At 48.2% G+C, this 16,633-nt stretch overlaps 1 protein-coding gene across 3 annotated transcripts in view; it reads left to right on the top strand.

Moving 5' to 3' along the window:
• LOC111162208 (protein kinase C beta) overlaps nt 1-9,793 on the top strand; it is a 356,652-nt gene extending 346,859 nt beyond the window's left edge. For 2 of the 3 annotated variants that reach the window (XM_022526437.1, XM_022526439.1), the window contains one exon: nt 3,098-4,438. In XM_022526437.1, coding sequence (XP_022382145.1) covers nt 3,098-3,256 — 159 coding nt within the window. In that variant the 3' untranslated portion in view covers nt 3,257-4,438. Of the gene's footprint in view, nt 1-3,097; nt 4,439-9,141 lie in introns of those variants that run through there. The other variant, XM_022526438.1, reaches the window with a different exon arrangement.
• The last annotated feature ends 6,840 nt before the right edge of the window (nt 9,794-16,633 follow it).

The following is a 16,633-nucleotide window of genomic DNA, read 5'->3' as shown; positions in this document are numbered from 1 at the left end:
TACCCCGAGCATCCCCCACTCTCCCCAGAGCTCAGGAGCAAAGTTGTGGGGCTGCTGACGGGCCCTCTCTTCCTGGAATACCCCACTTCTGACCCGTCAGCATGTCTTGCCACCTCTCCCCTCAGTCCAGATGCACTTTTCCATGCCCCCCAAGGGCATCTTCCTCTGAGCCACCATCCTCTCTCACCTCCCAGTGGATACCCCTGCCCCTCGCCCTTTCATCAGCTTTGTACACAGAAACCCAAGCAAGAGTGTGCTGGGCACACAGAACCCTCCAGTGACTCCTCACCAGGTAGAGAGATGGGAAGGCCCGTGATCTGGCCCCTGGCTCCCTCTCGCCCCACCCCCACATCACCACTGCTCTGCCTCTTTCTTGATCACCACTCTGGCCACAGTGGCCTCCCCACTATCAGGGGGCCTTGGCCGAGCAAACATGCTCATCTCTGGGCCTTTGCAAACGCACTTCCCTCCACCTAGAATGCTTTTCCCCCATTCAAATGGCTCCAAGCTCATCTCCTCAGAGTTGACCATTTTATTGAAAATGGCATTCTCTTCGCTCTGCATCCCTGGCCTGGCTTCATTTTTCTTAATACCACTTGCCTCCCCCGTCTGGCATGAACACTACTGTGCACATTCACAGTTCCCTTTCTATTCACCTGTTGGTTGCCTTTCTAGCCCCTGCAGAATGCCAGTCCCATAAGGCACAGATTTTTTAGAACTTACTCTTAGCACAGGGCCTGGCACACAGTAGGCACTCAATAAATACTGCTCAAATGAAAAAAAAAAAAGATGCATAAGCAATGGAAGAAACTGGACTATAATCCTGACCATTGTGTTGAGGGTCTGTCCTTTTGTGGGCAGAAGTTTTCCCCGGCCGGCCAGCAGGGCAGACCCCAGGTCTTGATTATAGGGCAGGCAGGGGTGGGGGGTCACCTCTCGTTTTCTGAGACCCGAAGCAGAGAGATCAACGTGGCCGAAAAGAATTTTCCCAAACAGGAACAGAGCCGGAGTTCTGAGGCGCTCTGGGAGCTGAGCCCCATGCCCATGTCCACACGCAGGTGCACACACACACACACATATGCTCGCACACATACACACAGCCCCCATACCTCTGCTTCCCTTGACCTTGGGGCCTGAAGGAGCCCAGGGGGAGTGTGCACTCCTCACCTTTCTCAACTCACCTTCCCTCTGCCGGGGACTCAGGCTTGGAGGCAGCGCTCACCTCCTCATCCGTGGCCCGTTTCCCAGGACTTTCGTGCTCGACCCCCTGGAGATCCTTCAGCTCCAGCGGTCCCCTCCCTGGATCCTCGCAGTCCCCAGCGAGTGGGACAATGCTCCATCCTGAGTCTCCTCTTCCTGCTCTTGGTTTTAGGGGCCATTGTCTCACTGGCAAATAGAAATCAGATCCCCCAACTCCCGGGGTGGTTCTGTGAAACAAAAGGTAATGTATGCGAAACCCTAAGCAAACGCCAGTTGCCTGGAAACTGCTCTGCGGTTTTTATTACTGTTATCTTTATCTGTCTTCCACTTCCCATGTTCTGTCCTTTCAGTGTTTTTTATTTCTTTTCTTTTTTTCAAGACCTCTCTCCTGCACCTCATAATCTGTCCTACTAACCCCCTGTCCCAAGGTCATCTCCCAGAGCTTCCCTGGCCCCTCAGAGTCATGGCATCCACACGGAAATAGCCATTTTTTGGAATATTCCCATTTTCTCTGTATGGGGGGCTGATGCAACCTAATTCTCACTGTCCTTCAAACCCGAGACCTCTTCATCCCTATCCTTGACTCCTGCCTCCCTTCCCAGCCCCGCCTCATTTGGTCCTGTCCTCCTCAGCCTGGGACCCACTCATGTAGAATGGAGCCAGGAGCTCAGGCTCTGATGTCAGAGCTCTGGGACTAACTGTGCTCCTCAGTGGCTGCGTGACCTTAAACAAATGACACCGTCCCCCTGGCCTCAGTCTCTTCATCTGTCCTGTGGGGATAATGTCCCCGTCATGGGGTCACTGGGAGAATGAAATAAGATAAAAGCAAGATGAGCGGTCTGGGGTAGCTGGCGGGTGGCAAAGGCGTCCCGAATACTGGTACTACCATTGCTCTGTTACTAGTTTGTGGTTGCCTGCGGTAGACACTGTGTCTCAGATTCTAAGAGCCCTGTGCCCATGTTTGCTGGTGAACTAAAAAAGCCAGATTTAGTGACTGTCTTCTCATTCGGTGGGAACTAGTGTGTGCACATTTGTATGTACCTGCATATGGACACACGCATGCACACACACACATACACGTTACAACCCCGCCTCAGACCAAGACCTTTGCACATAGGAGGACCCCAAGGAGGGTGAGACATGAAGATGGTTTCCTCTCCAGAACCCAAGTGCCCCACCAAGCACTGGCTGGGGTCTCCTCCCACAGCCTCCGCTCCCATCCGGAGAGAGAGTGGCTGAGTCGGCCTCCACTGGCACTTTGTGATGAAAGGTCAAGGACTTACCCAGCTAATCAGGGCTTGGCGGGTGACCAGCCATTGCAGGCACCACACCCAGGTCTCGGGATCCGTGTCCACTGACTAGAGTTCGTAACTGGCCACGTCCGTAGTTCCTGACTAGCAGCCAGAGGAGAGCACTTTGGGGGATCCATTGCTAAATATTAGGATCTCCCAGATGATGTGTAACAGACTTGTTCCTTCACATCCAGTGGCGCATGACACATCGATGGTACCTTAATCCCATCTCTTTCAGCAGGTGGGCTTGGCTAGTTCCTTGGGAGCCGGGTTGGGGGGTGGGGTGAGGGGAGGGTGCATACCACATGCCACCAGCCCCACCATCTCATGCCTTTGCCATGCAGCTCCTGGTGTCACCAGGATGCCAGGGGCAGCTCATGAGCCCTAGAAACTGCGAGTCAGGAGCCCCAGGTCATGAACCAAAGGTCATGAGAATTTTGCATTTTATGTTGCTCTCATTTCTGATCATTGAAACCTCTCTGAGGTAGGGGAGCAAGCCACGCCCCATTGTGTTTGGTTCTGTTTTGTTTGGGTTTTTTTTGTTTTTTTTGTTTTGTTTTGTTTTTTTTCCACCTACCACAAGTTCTTTTCTTCCCCTCTCATAGTGTGGGCGAAATGCTGAAAACTTCGACCGGTTTTTCACCCGCCATCCACCAGTCCTAACACCTCCCGACCAGGAAGTCATCAGGAATATTGACCAGTCAGAATTCGAAGGATTTTCCTTTGTTAACTCTGAATTTTTAAAACCTGAAGTCAAGAGCTAAGTAGATGTGTAGACCTCCGTCCTTCATTTCTGTCATTCGAGCTCAACGGCTGTTGTGGTGACATCTTTTCTTTTCATTGCCACGTCGCATCCATGTTTTACTTGCTGATGAGACTAGAGTGACCATGTTTCAGAAACCAAATGTCCTCAGGTAGTTTGGAGCATCTCTATGAGATGCGATGATGTGGATGGCTCGTCGAAAATGCTGCGTTAATTAACACATTAGCAAATGACCTCTTCCCATTGACTCTCCCCAGCATGGCCATGTGGCAGAGATCCCTTGGGGACAGAAAAATGCCTGCTTTCTCTCCCTTTCTCCCACCACTCGCATTTTACACATTTCCCAACTCCAGGCATCCAGTCTGGATTGTTCTTACCAAATGAGTGGTTCACCGGATGCTAGCAGCATTCTCTCCCTCCTAGACCCAGAGCTTGGCTTGCATTCAAGGGTATGGTTGCTTTGACGTAGAGGGAATTCCTCCATTCTGCCTGGTTTGGAGGCACCATGAGCTATGCAGAGCCCAGGCCAAAAATAAAATCGTATTTGTTATTTTTTTAGACTCAAAGTTAAGGAGATGATCTCAACCCTTTTAAAATGCCAAGAGGGTGCTTTGAGACAATCTCAATCTAAAAGGAACTCAAGGGGTGAGTCAAAAGGCAACCGGCTTGGGCCCCCCTCCATTCTGTAATGCCTGATACTCTCTGTCCCTGATCATGATCACCTTCATCCTCAAACTCCTGGAAAAGGGCATTTGGCATCACCCCCCTGAAAAGACATGGTCACTCTAGCCAGGTCCCAGAGGACCATGGTTTTACATTACATTTCAAATTTTATTTGCTTTGGGGTTTTATTTCTGTTATTGTTCAAACGCAAAAAGAACAAAAAAAAAAAAAACTGTGTTACACATGCTTTGAAATCTGTGTCCAAATGTTATTAACCACAATGACCTGTTTGTCAAGGTGGCTCTGGACCTAGCGGACCCATGCCCGCACGGATGGGATTTGTCTAGGTTTGTTGCTGGCTTTGGAAAGCTAATTAAGTGCTCTGAGAAAGATACCATTTCTTGAAACATAGACGGGTGTACTCTTCACTTTGATGTTGTTTTGCAAGATGTTTGTGGAAATGTCCATTTGTATCTGGATACATGTTATGTGCCATTTCTTTTTCTAGCATCGAGATACAATAAAAAAAAAAAAAGAAAAGAAAGAAGAAATGCTATTTCAAGAAAAAACAAAACAAAACAAAACACGGCTCTCTTTGAAAAATGTGGACCCAAACTGCCAAGTGGGGCTCCTGAGTCTACGAGACAGAAAGGAGCTAAACCCAGAGCTTAACCTCAGCCCCAGGTTCTGCCAGTCTGAGAGGCTGGGGACCATTCAGGGACTCCTGGCAGCCTGTAATGGGATGGGATGAGCTGGCCGGGGCTTCCAACGATACCAGAGGTCAAAGCCAGAGTCAAGTTTTGGAGCCAGCTAGGAACATGGCTGGGGCTCTTGATTTTCTTATCAAAATCACCACTTCTCCCAGCTTGGACTAAATATTCTTACTTGCAAGCAGCTTTGGGAGGCCCCAGAAGCCAAGGAAACCCCTTGGGCAGGAGAAATCCCCTTGCCTGCTGCCTCCTTCTATTCCTAGGCAACCTTCCAGAGAATTCTTATCACAAGTCGTATGATTTCCAGAAGCACCAGAGCTTCTAAGAGATCATCAGGAGAACTTTACCAGCTTGACAAATGTCCTTGAAGGAGAACTTCTCATCTTTAAGAAACCTGTGATTGGCATTTCCACATAGGCAGAGGCCCCTGGCTCACTCCTGTCTTCCCTCGGCTTCTCCCTCATGGTAGCAGTGGAGACCCCCATGTGGGGCAAACCCCAAGTCCAGCTGGCAAGCTCAGGAAGTTAGAGAAGAAGGGAAATCGGGGCAGAAGCCTCCTTCCCCTGTTTTGTTGCTGGGGACACCGGCATCTGGAAAGAGGCAGTGACTTGCCCAAGGTCAGCCAGCTAGGGCGCAAACCCAGGTTATCTGACTCAGGGCAGGACTGTTTCTGCTCTAGAGCTGGCATCTCTGAGCCATGCCCACCAATAAGCAAATTATTTGAGGTCCTTCATCTGGCTGTTGGGTCACCAGGTCTCCTCTTGGACCTGTTCTCAGGAAGATAAAAAGCATGGAGAAGCATTGGGCCATTGACAGATTCTTTGAGACAACGTTAGAGAACACCGTAAGATAGGTAGGTAGCTAGCTAGTTAGACATAGATAAATAGATAGGAAGAATATATTGTATATACACACCGCATATTTGCCAAATTTCTGTCCTTATTTTTTCAGAAGTTGAATCATTTGCAGAAGAGGTACTCAAGCCAAAGTCTCTATTTCCTTAACACACCTTGCTGAGAGTTGGCCAGTGAAGGCTTGTATGCAAGGGAGGGATCCTTGGCCAGAGTTCCCCCACAGTTTCCTTTTCCATCACCATTTTAAATCCAAAGGAGACCCAGAAATCGAGCTCTGAGAATATATCATCTCTGGGCCATACTTTTCAAGTTTGTCCAGGAAGAAGGATTTTCCACTTCTCTGTGCAGTCATCCCCACATTCCACCTCCCGTTTGTTCATCCAGGAAGCATTCATTCAACACCAACTATGTGCCAGGCTCTCTGTTGGGCACCAGAGCTCAGTGGGAAACCCCAACGATGCAGTCTGGGGCAGCAGCCATTAACTAAGTAATTAAAAGCATGATGTGACCTGGAGATAAGCAGTCTCTGAGTTAGTCAGGAGAGGCTTCTTAGAAGAAAAAAAAAGTCCTCAGGGGTCTTCATGGTGCCTCTTTTTCTCTGTAGACCACGTAGACCACAGTTTGAGACTGAAGGAGGAAATGTAGCAGTGCCCCCGCCTTGACCCAGATTTCTGGGACAATCCTAGAGTGTAGTGGGTGGGGTAGGACAGGAGTTACGTGGTAGGTGGGGTGGGTTTCCTTCTAGAAGGCCAAAGGCACAGTCTCCATGCTCAAACAGACCATAGAATCACCAAGATTTGAGCAGAGATGGATAGTCATAGAGAGAGAGGGAATTGGTTTTGCCCCTCAGTTCTGAGTCCTGCATTTTTCTTAGAGTTTTCTCACATGGATTCCTGCAGGCATTACCCTTTCCAGCCCTCAGGAAGAGGCAGTTCTGCCAGCACACTGCCCGCAGCTTGATACTGCCTGGTTCTTCCAGAGGAGACAAGCGGAGATTTTCCGAAAGAACTTAAATTAGGGAAGGAATTTAAATAAAGAAATTAAATAAGAGAACCCAAAGAAACCTAAGCACAGTCCACGTTAGCCATGGCTCATTGTCTGCCAGGATCCAAGAATCCCTCTTGGTATTTCTTAGACTCATCACTGACCTGTTCCTCTTCTAAGAAAGGGTAGGGCCATGGTCCTAATGACCTTGGGGAATCAAGAGGAGGCCGGCGGAATTAATAACCCTCCTTGGTTGAGTGATCTCTGCTCATGTGGCTTCAGATACCAGCCACCCCAAAAAAGAATGGTCCCAACAGAGAGGCCTATCCTCTCCCACCTTCTAGAGGTACAATTCAGGGGTATTTCCTAAGGGGAGCTGCCCATAGGACAATATCCGGAATGGCAGGTTTTATCTGGACCGTGTGACTGTTTGAGGCACAATGGATGGGGAAGAGCTATGAGAGCTGGGGCTGGTGGTAAGGGAACCTCCACAGATGCCCAAAGGCAGGGAAGGCCAGACGAGGTCAATGTTCCCAGGGGGAGATCTGAAAGGAGGCAACTGCCTGCCTTCCAGCCCCAAATCTACCTGGGGCTCACACACAGCCTCGCAGCTCTCAGACCTTGAAGGGGCCTAACATTTCGGTCCCTACTGGGGCTCAAAGTAGAAAGAAGCCGATGTGAGAGAGCCAGAGAGTCAACAGGAACAATTTCATTGCTTTGCTAGAGAGTGGTGGGGTCTCCGGCCCAAGGACAAGTGTATGTTGGAAGAAAAAGCAAGAGGCAAGGAGGCTCATCCTTAGTCGATCTCCATGCTTTGAGTCATTCATTCAGCAAATAGTCACGGACAGCCTGCTGTGTGCCAAGCATTATTCTAGGCCCAGGAAATACAATAGTGAAGAAACAGGTACGGACCCTCCCTGCCTGGAGAGAAGCAATAAATAAAACAATGTCTGATAGTACGTAGGTGCCACGAAGACAATGAAAAGGAAGCTAACGTATGACTTGTAGGGTCCAGGGAGGGATGCATGGGCAATATTAAAGGAAGGGGTGATGTTTGAGCTTTTCTCTGAATACAGGAGACAACACAGGCTGTGCCTGGGACAGCACAGGACAGGCTGACAGTGGGCAGGAGAAGATACAGCAGAATGAACGGGCATGAGATGGCCCACCACCTAGAAAACAGCTCCATCTGCGTCTTGAGCCCACTGCAGTCTGGCAACACTAATCCCCACCCCCACCCCTGCCCCGGACTCCCACACCCCAGCACATGCAACACAATTAAGTGGCAACTCCATAGAGACATTTTACCTATCTCGAGGGAGCAGCCTGAATGACGGAATTCTTGTGGGAGGTACTTGGCAAAGGGGAATGAGCCCAGCGATGAGAAACCCTACCAGTCAGCACCCAGCAGGAGCTAAACCTAAGGCATGAATGGCAATTGGCCGGACTCCAGCAAGTCAGTCAGTACTCACCGAGCCTCCCCTCTTTACAATCTGACCCAGCTCTGGCTTCATTGAGGCCGACCCAGGCGTTCTCCTCAGCCATCCTGTACTAAACCAGCCATCAGACAGTCTCCCCACACGCACACCCCCAATCAAAGGGACTGAGGTTAGCCCTAATTAAGAGCAACGTGGTCAGGTAGAGATCACCACTGCATTGTGCAGCCTTGGGCGAGTCACTGTATCTTCCTGCACCTGTCTTCTCCTATGTCAAACCGTTGGGGTGGGGGGAAAGACAGTGAGGACTCCATCTCCTCCTGCCCTCAGGTGGGTGGTGAGGATGGGAAGGAACGAGAGTCTGCAGGACCCTGAGCAGGTGAGAACATCATACAGACGTGAGGTGTTTCTGTGAGCCCACACTCTGCCATTCCCTGGAAACGGTTGCCCCAAACTGTAGTTAGCAGTCTGGGACCCCCAACCCGAAACAGAAATGTCAAGCTAACCAGGAGAATAGAATTTTTGTTTTAAGGCTGCCCCTAGAGACCTCACTTTAAGCTTTGGGTTTTGTTTCTTAGAGCTTGTTGACTAGATACGACGCTATGCTGTAACCATCCTTGGAGACAGCCTGTGGCTGCTGAAGACCCAAATTCTAGTCTGTGGGTGGATTTCTGAACATCCCTTCAAAGCCTAGTTGGCACCAGGGGATGTGGGATGGACAGGGATCAGCTCCTTTCGTCAGGCAACGATCTGATGTCCCCACATGCCACTCCCTCCACCTCCTTGGCAACTGAGTGGCTGTGCCGCAGCCGCTCTCCCTTTTAAGGAAAAGGAGCCTCCTCGCCACAGGGGTCGCTGTGGGATGGTTTCCTCCGGGACGCTCTACCCCGTGACTAATTCTATGACATTTTCCACTGGTAAGAAGTAGTTTCCAGTTCAGTTCATCTCAAAGCCAAAGAAAACAGAAACACCCCCAGTCCCCTTTAGGACAATCCTTCAAGAAATTCAATGTTTCGTTTCCTTTCTTAGGCAATCGCCACCAAGTGTTCTCTCCCGAAGCCAACATTCAACGTGAAGTGAAAGGCAGGGGATAGTGTGCGCACAGCACCTGCTGAACAGCTCAGCAGGGGGCTCTTTCTGACTCGGCCAGTCAGGTGTCATCGGCTTCCCACTAACTGGCAGGTGTGGGTCGCGCTTCCTGCTTACGCTGTGTTAATGTGTTTGCTTTCCGTTTGGCAGAGAGACAAGCGAGACACCTCCAACTTCGACAAAGAGTTCACCAGACAGCCTGTGGAACTCACGCCTACTGATAAACTCTTCATCATGAACTTGGACCAAAATGAATTTGCTGGCTTCTCCTATACTAACCCAGAGTTTGTCATTAATGTGTAGGCGAATGCGACTCCGTTGTCCACCCTGGAGTGTTAGACTTCAGGCCAAGTGTATGTATCAATTCTAGTCTTCCAGGATCCATGGTGCGTCGTATGCAGCCTGGCAGTCAGCGCGTGGAGGGCTTGTCCTCGAGGGCTTTTCTTCGTATGTGTAGCTTGCTAGTTTGTTTTCTACATTTGAAAATGTTTAGTTTAGAGTAAGCGCTTTCTCCAATTAGAAGGAACAATTTTCCAAACTTCCAGAAACTCATCAAAATGAACAGATGATGTCAAACCTACTGTGTCTGATACCAAAATGCTTCGGTATTTGTAATTTTTAAAGTCAGAAGCTGATGTTCCTGGTAAATGTTTTTACAGTTATCCTACCATATCTTCTTTGAATGCTAAGCATGACTGGTATTTTTAAAAATTGTGAGTAAGCTTTGCAGTTACTGTGAACTATTGTCTCTTGGAGGAAATTTTTTGTTTAAGAATTGATATGATTAAACTGAGTTAATATATGCAAACTCTCTTGTTAATGTGTCTGCTTTTAAATAGGCCTTGGGACAAGGGTGGGTTATAAACTTGAGAGCCACAGGCCGATGCAGCTGATGGACAAGCTTTGTTTTGCACGCACACAATCTTATTTCATTGCCAACATTTAAAAAAATGGGATATCCTATATAAATTCTAGGGTTTTCAGATTCACTTAAAAAAAAAAAAATCAGCCCTGGCCCTGGTTCCCCTGTGGAAATAATTCAACCAAACTGAAAAATGGCTGTCTCCTTTAAAAGCAAGGTGGACTCGAGCCCTGCCCCAGTCTCCACCGTGCCCTGTTGTGTTACACTCTCTATCCATGTACCTGGCTACTATAGATTGGATGCTGAAACTTCTGCCATTGGAATCACAGATTTCATGACCTCAAAATTCTCTGTGCCCAGAATCAGGGGATCTGTTCAGTAATCCATTCAGCATGGCTCGCGTGTATTAAATCCTCAAGCACGAAGTGCTTACCAAAGGTTTCATTCAATCCACCTGTAACAAAAGTCAGCAAGGAAGTTGCTCTCAGTACAAAGAGAACACTTTTCTTTCTTTCTTTTCAATTGATGTATATATTCTAGAGACAGAGAAAGACCTGGAGGGGCAGAGTGAGAGGGAGAGAGAATCCCAAGCAGACTCTCCATGCACAGAGCATGGAGCTAAAGCAGGGCTCAATCTCACAACCCTGAGATCACAACTTGAGCTGGAACCAAGAGTCAGGCACTTAACAAACTGTGCCACCCAGATATCCTGAGAGTACACTGTTCTGTGGTCTATGATGATGTCACTATTTGTAAAACCACTCACTTTCTACTGTTTTCTCCTAATTTGACATCTGCCAAAAGAAAAAAAAAAAGGCATTTGCCCTTTTCTCCACAATCGTTCTTGCCCTGGGAGGCCAGAAGAGGAAGAAAATAAAATTTGTCAGCACGATAAGGAGCCCACTGTTGGAGATCAGAGTGGCACCTTAATGAATCACTGGGTGTCAGCCTGATATCTTCTCTGAATGAAATCATGCTTCTATTTTCTTTATGAAAGATGAACTAATCCAATCTATCGCACATGCCTTCCGAGCTGCTCATGCCAGTGGGTAGCAGAAAAGAGCAAACCTGTCACACCCAGTGTGTTGTGACTCCACAGCCTTTATTCATCTCCTGCCTCCTTGGAAAACGCCCAGGAAATGGAGCATTGGGCAGATGTAGTGAATCCATTGATCCTAGTGCATTTTTTGCAGAATTTTAGAAACCTTGCCAGTTAAAATTGGGAAAAGCCAACTTAAACATAAGGAAGAAACTGTGTGTTCCATGCATTGCATTTAGAAAACAAAAATAACTGTGCTTTCTGTAGACCTTTGATGACATGTTTCATTTAAGATGACAATAGAGAAGAGTTTGCTATTGCTACTTCTGCTTCTTCCCCATGTCATGCTGGCCCCTGTTTTCTCCTTCTGTTGGATATAAGCCCTTCTTTCCTTTCCTATGTGTTGAGCACCTACTTTGAGCCAGGCACAATTCTGGGTGCTGGGGATATAGAGATCCAATCAGATAGCCCAGGACTATCCTTTTTTTTTTTTTTTTTTAAAGATTTTATTTACTTGAGAGAGAGAAAGAGCAGGAGCAGGGGGAGAGGCAGAGGGAGAGGGAGCAACAGGCCCTCTGCTGAGCAGGGAGCCCGATGTGGGGCTTGATTTCTGTGTGGGATCATGACCTGAGCTGAAGGCAGACGTTTAACTGACTGAGCCACTTAGGTGCCCCCAGCCCAGGACTTTCTGTTCATGGGGACAAGAAGATGCAGAAGTCCCAGCTTCTCATCTTGCTAGGATCATGTCCAATGAGAAATGAGTGAGAGCTCCTATGAAGGTCCTGCAGTTTACTCTGATTGGCTCGGCCTGGTCACATGTACACTCCTGAACTCAGCACTATGGCTGGAGTGGAGCAGGGAGCTGGGGGAGGTACTGTGATCGGCCAGATCTAGGTTGTATTAGCTATCCATTTCTATATAACAAGTTACTCCCCAACTCTGAAGCAACCAGCATGCACTAGCTCTCAGTGTCCGCAGGCAAGAAAGCTAGGTGTGGCGTAGCTGCTGTAACTGCTCTCATGAGGTTGCTATCAAGCTATTGGCCAGGGCTGCAGCAACATGAAGGATCAACTGGGAGGAGACAGGACTCGCCTCCAAGCTTACTCACATGGTCGTTGGCAGCTCCAGTTCCTCATCGGATAGGCTTCTCCAGAAGACTGTCTGGACATGGCAACTGGCTTCCCCCGCGGCAAATGATTCAGATGTCCAATTTGGAAGCCATTAATCTCAGAGGCAACATCCCATCCCATTTCTGTTTTCTGTTCTCTAGAAGTAAGTCAATAGGGACATCGGGTGGCTCAGTCAGTTAAGTGTCTGCCTTCAGCTCAGGTCATGATCCCAGTGTCCTGGGATCTTGTCCTGCATCGAGCTCCCTGCTCAGCCGGGGGCCTGTTTTTCTCTCTCCCTCTGCCCCTCTCCCTGCTCATGCTCTCTCTCTCTCTGACAAATAAATAAATATAATCTTTAAAAAAAGAAAAAGCAAGTCAATAAATGCAGCCCACACTCAAGGGGAAGGCCTTACCCAAGGTGAGCACCCCCAGAGTTGGGGGCCCCTGGGCGTCCTCTCAGAGACTACCGACCACATGTATCATGAGCTGGACTTCTGGACCCATTGGTAGACTGCCACCCAAACCACATGAACTGAGAATGAGTAAGGGATTGCTCTGAATAAAAATTGGAAGCTGTTCTTGGAACAAGGGGGGTATATACTCAGGAAGCAAACCATAATGGTGGATTCTCTGCAGATGGGAATTTTGGTCTACCCCAAAGATCCCTCACGTTTAGTAATGTATGAGAGATGAGCCGCAAGTGAATCTTACTTCAGGGAGAGTCAGCTGGCATTGCACTTGGTTCACAGAGGTCCCCTTGTGTCACTGCCAACCTCAGTACCAAAGGCAAGGACCTGAATTTGACCTTCTAATGAGCTGTGGTCCTTTGCCTTCAGGGACTCAAAATTCACCAAGAAGAGTTTGTGGGAACATACACATGCACAAGTCTATGCCAATTAACTAATACTGAGAAACAAACCACCTCAAAACTCAGTGTCATTTAAAAATAGCCATTTAGGGGGTGCCTGGGTGGCTCAGTGGATTAAAGCCTCTGCCTTAGGCTCAGGTCATGATTCCAGGGTTGTGGGATCGAGCCCCGCATCAGGCTCTCTGCTCAGCAGGGAGCCTGCTTCCTCCTCTCTCTCTGCCTGCCTCTCTGCCTACTTGTGATCTCTGCCTGTCAAATAAATAATCTTTAAAAAAAAAAAAAAGCCATTTAGGGGTGCCTGGGTGGCTCAGTTGGTTAAGCGACTGCCTTTGGCTCAAGTTATGATCCCGGAGTCCCAGGATCAAGTCCCTCATTGGGCTCCCAGCTCCGTGGGGAGTCTGCTTCTCCCTCTGACCTTCTCCCCATCATGCTCTCTTTTACTCGCTGTCTCAAATAAATAAATTAGATTTTTAAAAAACCCAGCCATTTATTCAGTTCGCAGTGGTGGTTTCTCTGGTCTGACCATCCCAGTGTCTCTCTGATGGTCTTGCTTGTATACCTTCAGTCAGCTGAAGGGTCAACTGGTGATGGTCAGATGGTCTAGGATGGTCTCATTCACCTGTGTAGTGTCTGACAGCATCACTGCTATAGAGGAAATTGGTTGTGTCTGCTTGTTTTTGCTCTGCATATTTTCATATGTCCCAGCTAGAACATAGGCTTCTTCATCTAGTAGTTTTGAGGACTCCAAAGAACAGTAATGGGAAGAAACTACAGTGACAAACACTTTTCAAGCCTCTGTTTATGTCTCGTTCACTGTTTTCCCATAAGCCAAGGTCAAGGGGTGGAGAAAGAGCTTCCACTTTGGGATGGGAGGCATTATAAAAACACATTACAAAGGTGAATGGACATAGGGATAGAATAATCCATAACCAATTTTGTGTCTACTACCCAGTCCATTAATGGACCTATTCATGAACTTAGGGAGCTTCAGAAAAATAAGGTAGATGGGAAAGAAATTGCCAGGAAACTACCTGGGCTTTCCCATGCTCAGGCCACATGGCCTGGCAGAAGTCAGTCTTACCTTCCTCTTCGATCTCAACATACAAAGACCTGGGGGCAGAGCTTGGGCTTGCCCACTGAATGACCAGGGCCAACTTGAGAGCTGGTGGTAAATGCTTTTTAAGTGAATGAGGGCAAAGTTCTGAAATCCTCAGATGTTACTTCTGCCACGGTTCTTTCTCTAACCTCATACACGAGCCGAGATGCTAGAGAAATCACGGAGGAATGCAAAGCAAGATAAGTGGGCACTAAATCTGGGACACTCAATCCAGCACAATCAATCAACATCTGGCTCTACAAGCCCTCAAGCCAAATATCGCAGGTCCCATATCTTTGCTGGTTTTGATCTGAAATTGCTTTGACCCGCGTGGAATTCTGCTGTTCATCACTTCCTAGACATGCAACGCTGACTCCCAGAGTGAATCCTAACTTCCCAAAGCAATCTAAGTTTGAATTCTAGAGGCCTTGCAAGAGTATTGAACCACACTCTCTCCACTATGGATTTTGTCCCATAAATGCAAGTCTCCCTAGCAGAGAACCTCCCCAAATTAGGCCAGATATCAGGGTAAGATTATAATGGTGTTTGGACAAGAGACACAAGAACATTCAATTCTGTTTTCAACCAGTCACTCTCCCCCACAAGGTCCAAGAGGGAAATAAATACAAAAAGGGCAATGCCTAGTAAAGAAAGCATTGATTACTATTTCAAGACTGGACTGCATATCCCAATGCAGTTAGGGATCCTAACACTAAGATGAGCTGGATTGTGGGAAGAATTCCTGCAGATCATGTAGGCAGTATTACTCATCTATCATTATTAACAGATAACCCCAAAACTTAGCAGCTTAAAACAACACACATTCCTTGGCTCACAGTTTCCGTGGGTTGGGAACCCAGGCACAGTCTAGCTGGGTCCTCTGTTTCAGAGTCCTCATAGACTACAGCCAAGATGCTGGCTGGAGCTGTCATGCTATGGTCTCATCCAACGGTTCAACTAGGAAAGAATCCACTTCTAAGCTCTCTCGCATGGTTGTTGGCAGGTTTGTTTCCTGGGAGCTATTAACCTGAAAGCTTCAATTCCTTGGTGGCTCTTGGCTGGAGGCTGGCCCCAGTTCCCTGCCATGTGCACCTTTCCTAAATGGCAGCATGCTTTATTGAAGCGTACAAGCTAAGAGGGCAGCTGAGCGAGAACACCAGTGAGATAGAAGTCACATTCAAGTCACTAGGTCCAACCCGCACTTGAAGAGGAGGGATTATATAGCAGCGTAAACAGGAGAGGCAGACCTTATTGAGAGCCCTGTGAGAAGCTTCCTACCACATGGGGGGAAAGGGCTTCCTCCAAGAGATGTAACACAGGGTGGAGTATGGGAGAGAAAAGGGGTCTTAAGCTGTGTCTAATGAATGTGCACAATCTTCTATTAAGATCTTATTTATTTATTTATTTGAGAGAGAGAGAACATGAGCAAGGGGAGAGGCAGAAGGAGAAGCAGAGATTCCACTCAGCAGGGAACCCAATGTGGAGCTCCATCCCAGGACCCCAGGATCATGACCTGACCCGAAGGCAGATGCTTAGTTGACTGAGGTACTCAGGGCACCCTGTATGTGCACAACCTTGATCAACCAGATCAGCCCTCCCCCTTGAGGGGAAGTAGAGAGGGATGAGGGCACTACAGTCATCCTTTCCCTGACAGAGCTTCTGAGCTGGTGTGGGCCATCAGACCAACACCATTTATCCAAATGGAAATGACCTTCTCCTTGGATCAAAAGACTCAAGGCCCACACAGAGCAGAAATCATCATTTATGTAAGCCCCTGAGATTTAAAAGCCCTTGGTCTCAAACTAGAGGAGTGTCCTTGAACCCCTAACACGTAGGCAGGACCAGATTCACATCACTGCCCTCATTAAGTAGCAGAAAGCCAAGAGCAACCATGGGAACTTGAGTTAAGGAGCCCCTGAAGATAGCTGACCCCAAGACTGCCCTCAGGAATTTCCACTGGGTGTAAGGGGACAGAATCCAGAGGACAACTTGTGGGGGAAGACGGTGAGAAAGGGGAAATACTTAAAAATTATGTTAAGGGAGAGGAAATTCCGACTGAAGAGAGGAGCAAGCAGAAAATGCCTCCAGATCCCACCCTCTGTCATCGCCCCACTCAAACCCTGGCTTGAGGGTGATTTTCTCTTCTGCTACAAAGATTGAAACTCTGTCAGTCCATGACTGCAGGGAGAAATTATTAGAGCTGAACATGAATAACTGTCTTTCATCATCCATTCACGAAATCTCTCTTTAGGGCCAATGACTGATCCAGACAGGGAACAAAACATGGCAGCTCTAGGAGGGATTCATGTTAAATAGTGAGGAACACAACCGCAGATGGCAGCATCTACTATGGAAAACAAGAAAGACTGGGAAGGGTGGGATGGTCGGACTGTCGCTGTTTAGCCCAGATGCTCAGGGAAGGCCTCCTTGAGAAGGCTGTAGTTTGAGCTCAGGAACAATGAGCCAGAGCAAAGCACTGCAGGCAGAGGGGACAGCAAAGGCCAGAGCGTAAGGCCTTAGCCCACAATCCCTGATACATCCACAGCGTCCCTTTAGCCACATGAGGGAACACATTCACAGGTCTCAGGGATTAGAACAGGGACATCTCTGGAGGGCCTTTCCTCTGTCTCTCCACAGAGACCATCCACAAAAGGGTTGCCATCTAAGC

This window comes from Enhydra lutris, unplaced genomic scaffold, assembly GCF_002288905.1.
Source record: "Enhydra lutris kenyoni isolate GAN:26980312 unplaced genomic scaffold, ASM228890v2 scaffoldscaffold90, whole genome shotgun sequence".
NCBI classification, from domain to species: Eukaryota; Metazoa; Chordata; class Mammalia; order Carnivora; family Mustelidae; genus Enhydra; species Enhydra lutris.
This window is presented reverse-complemented; position numbering and strand designations above follow the sequence as displayed.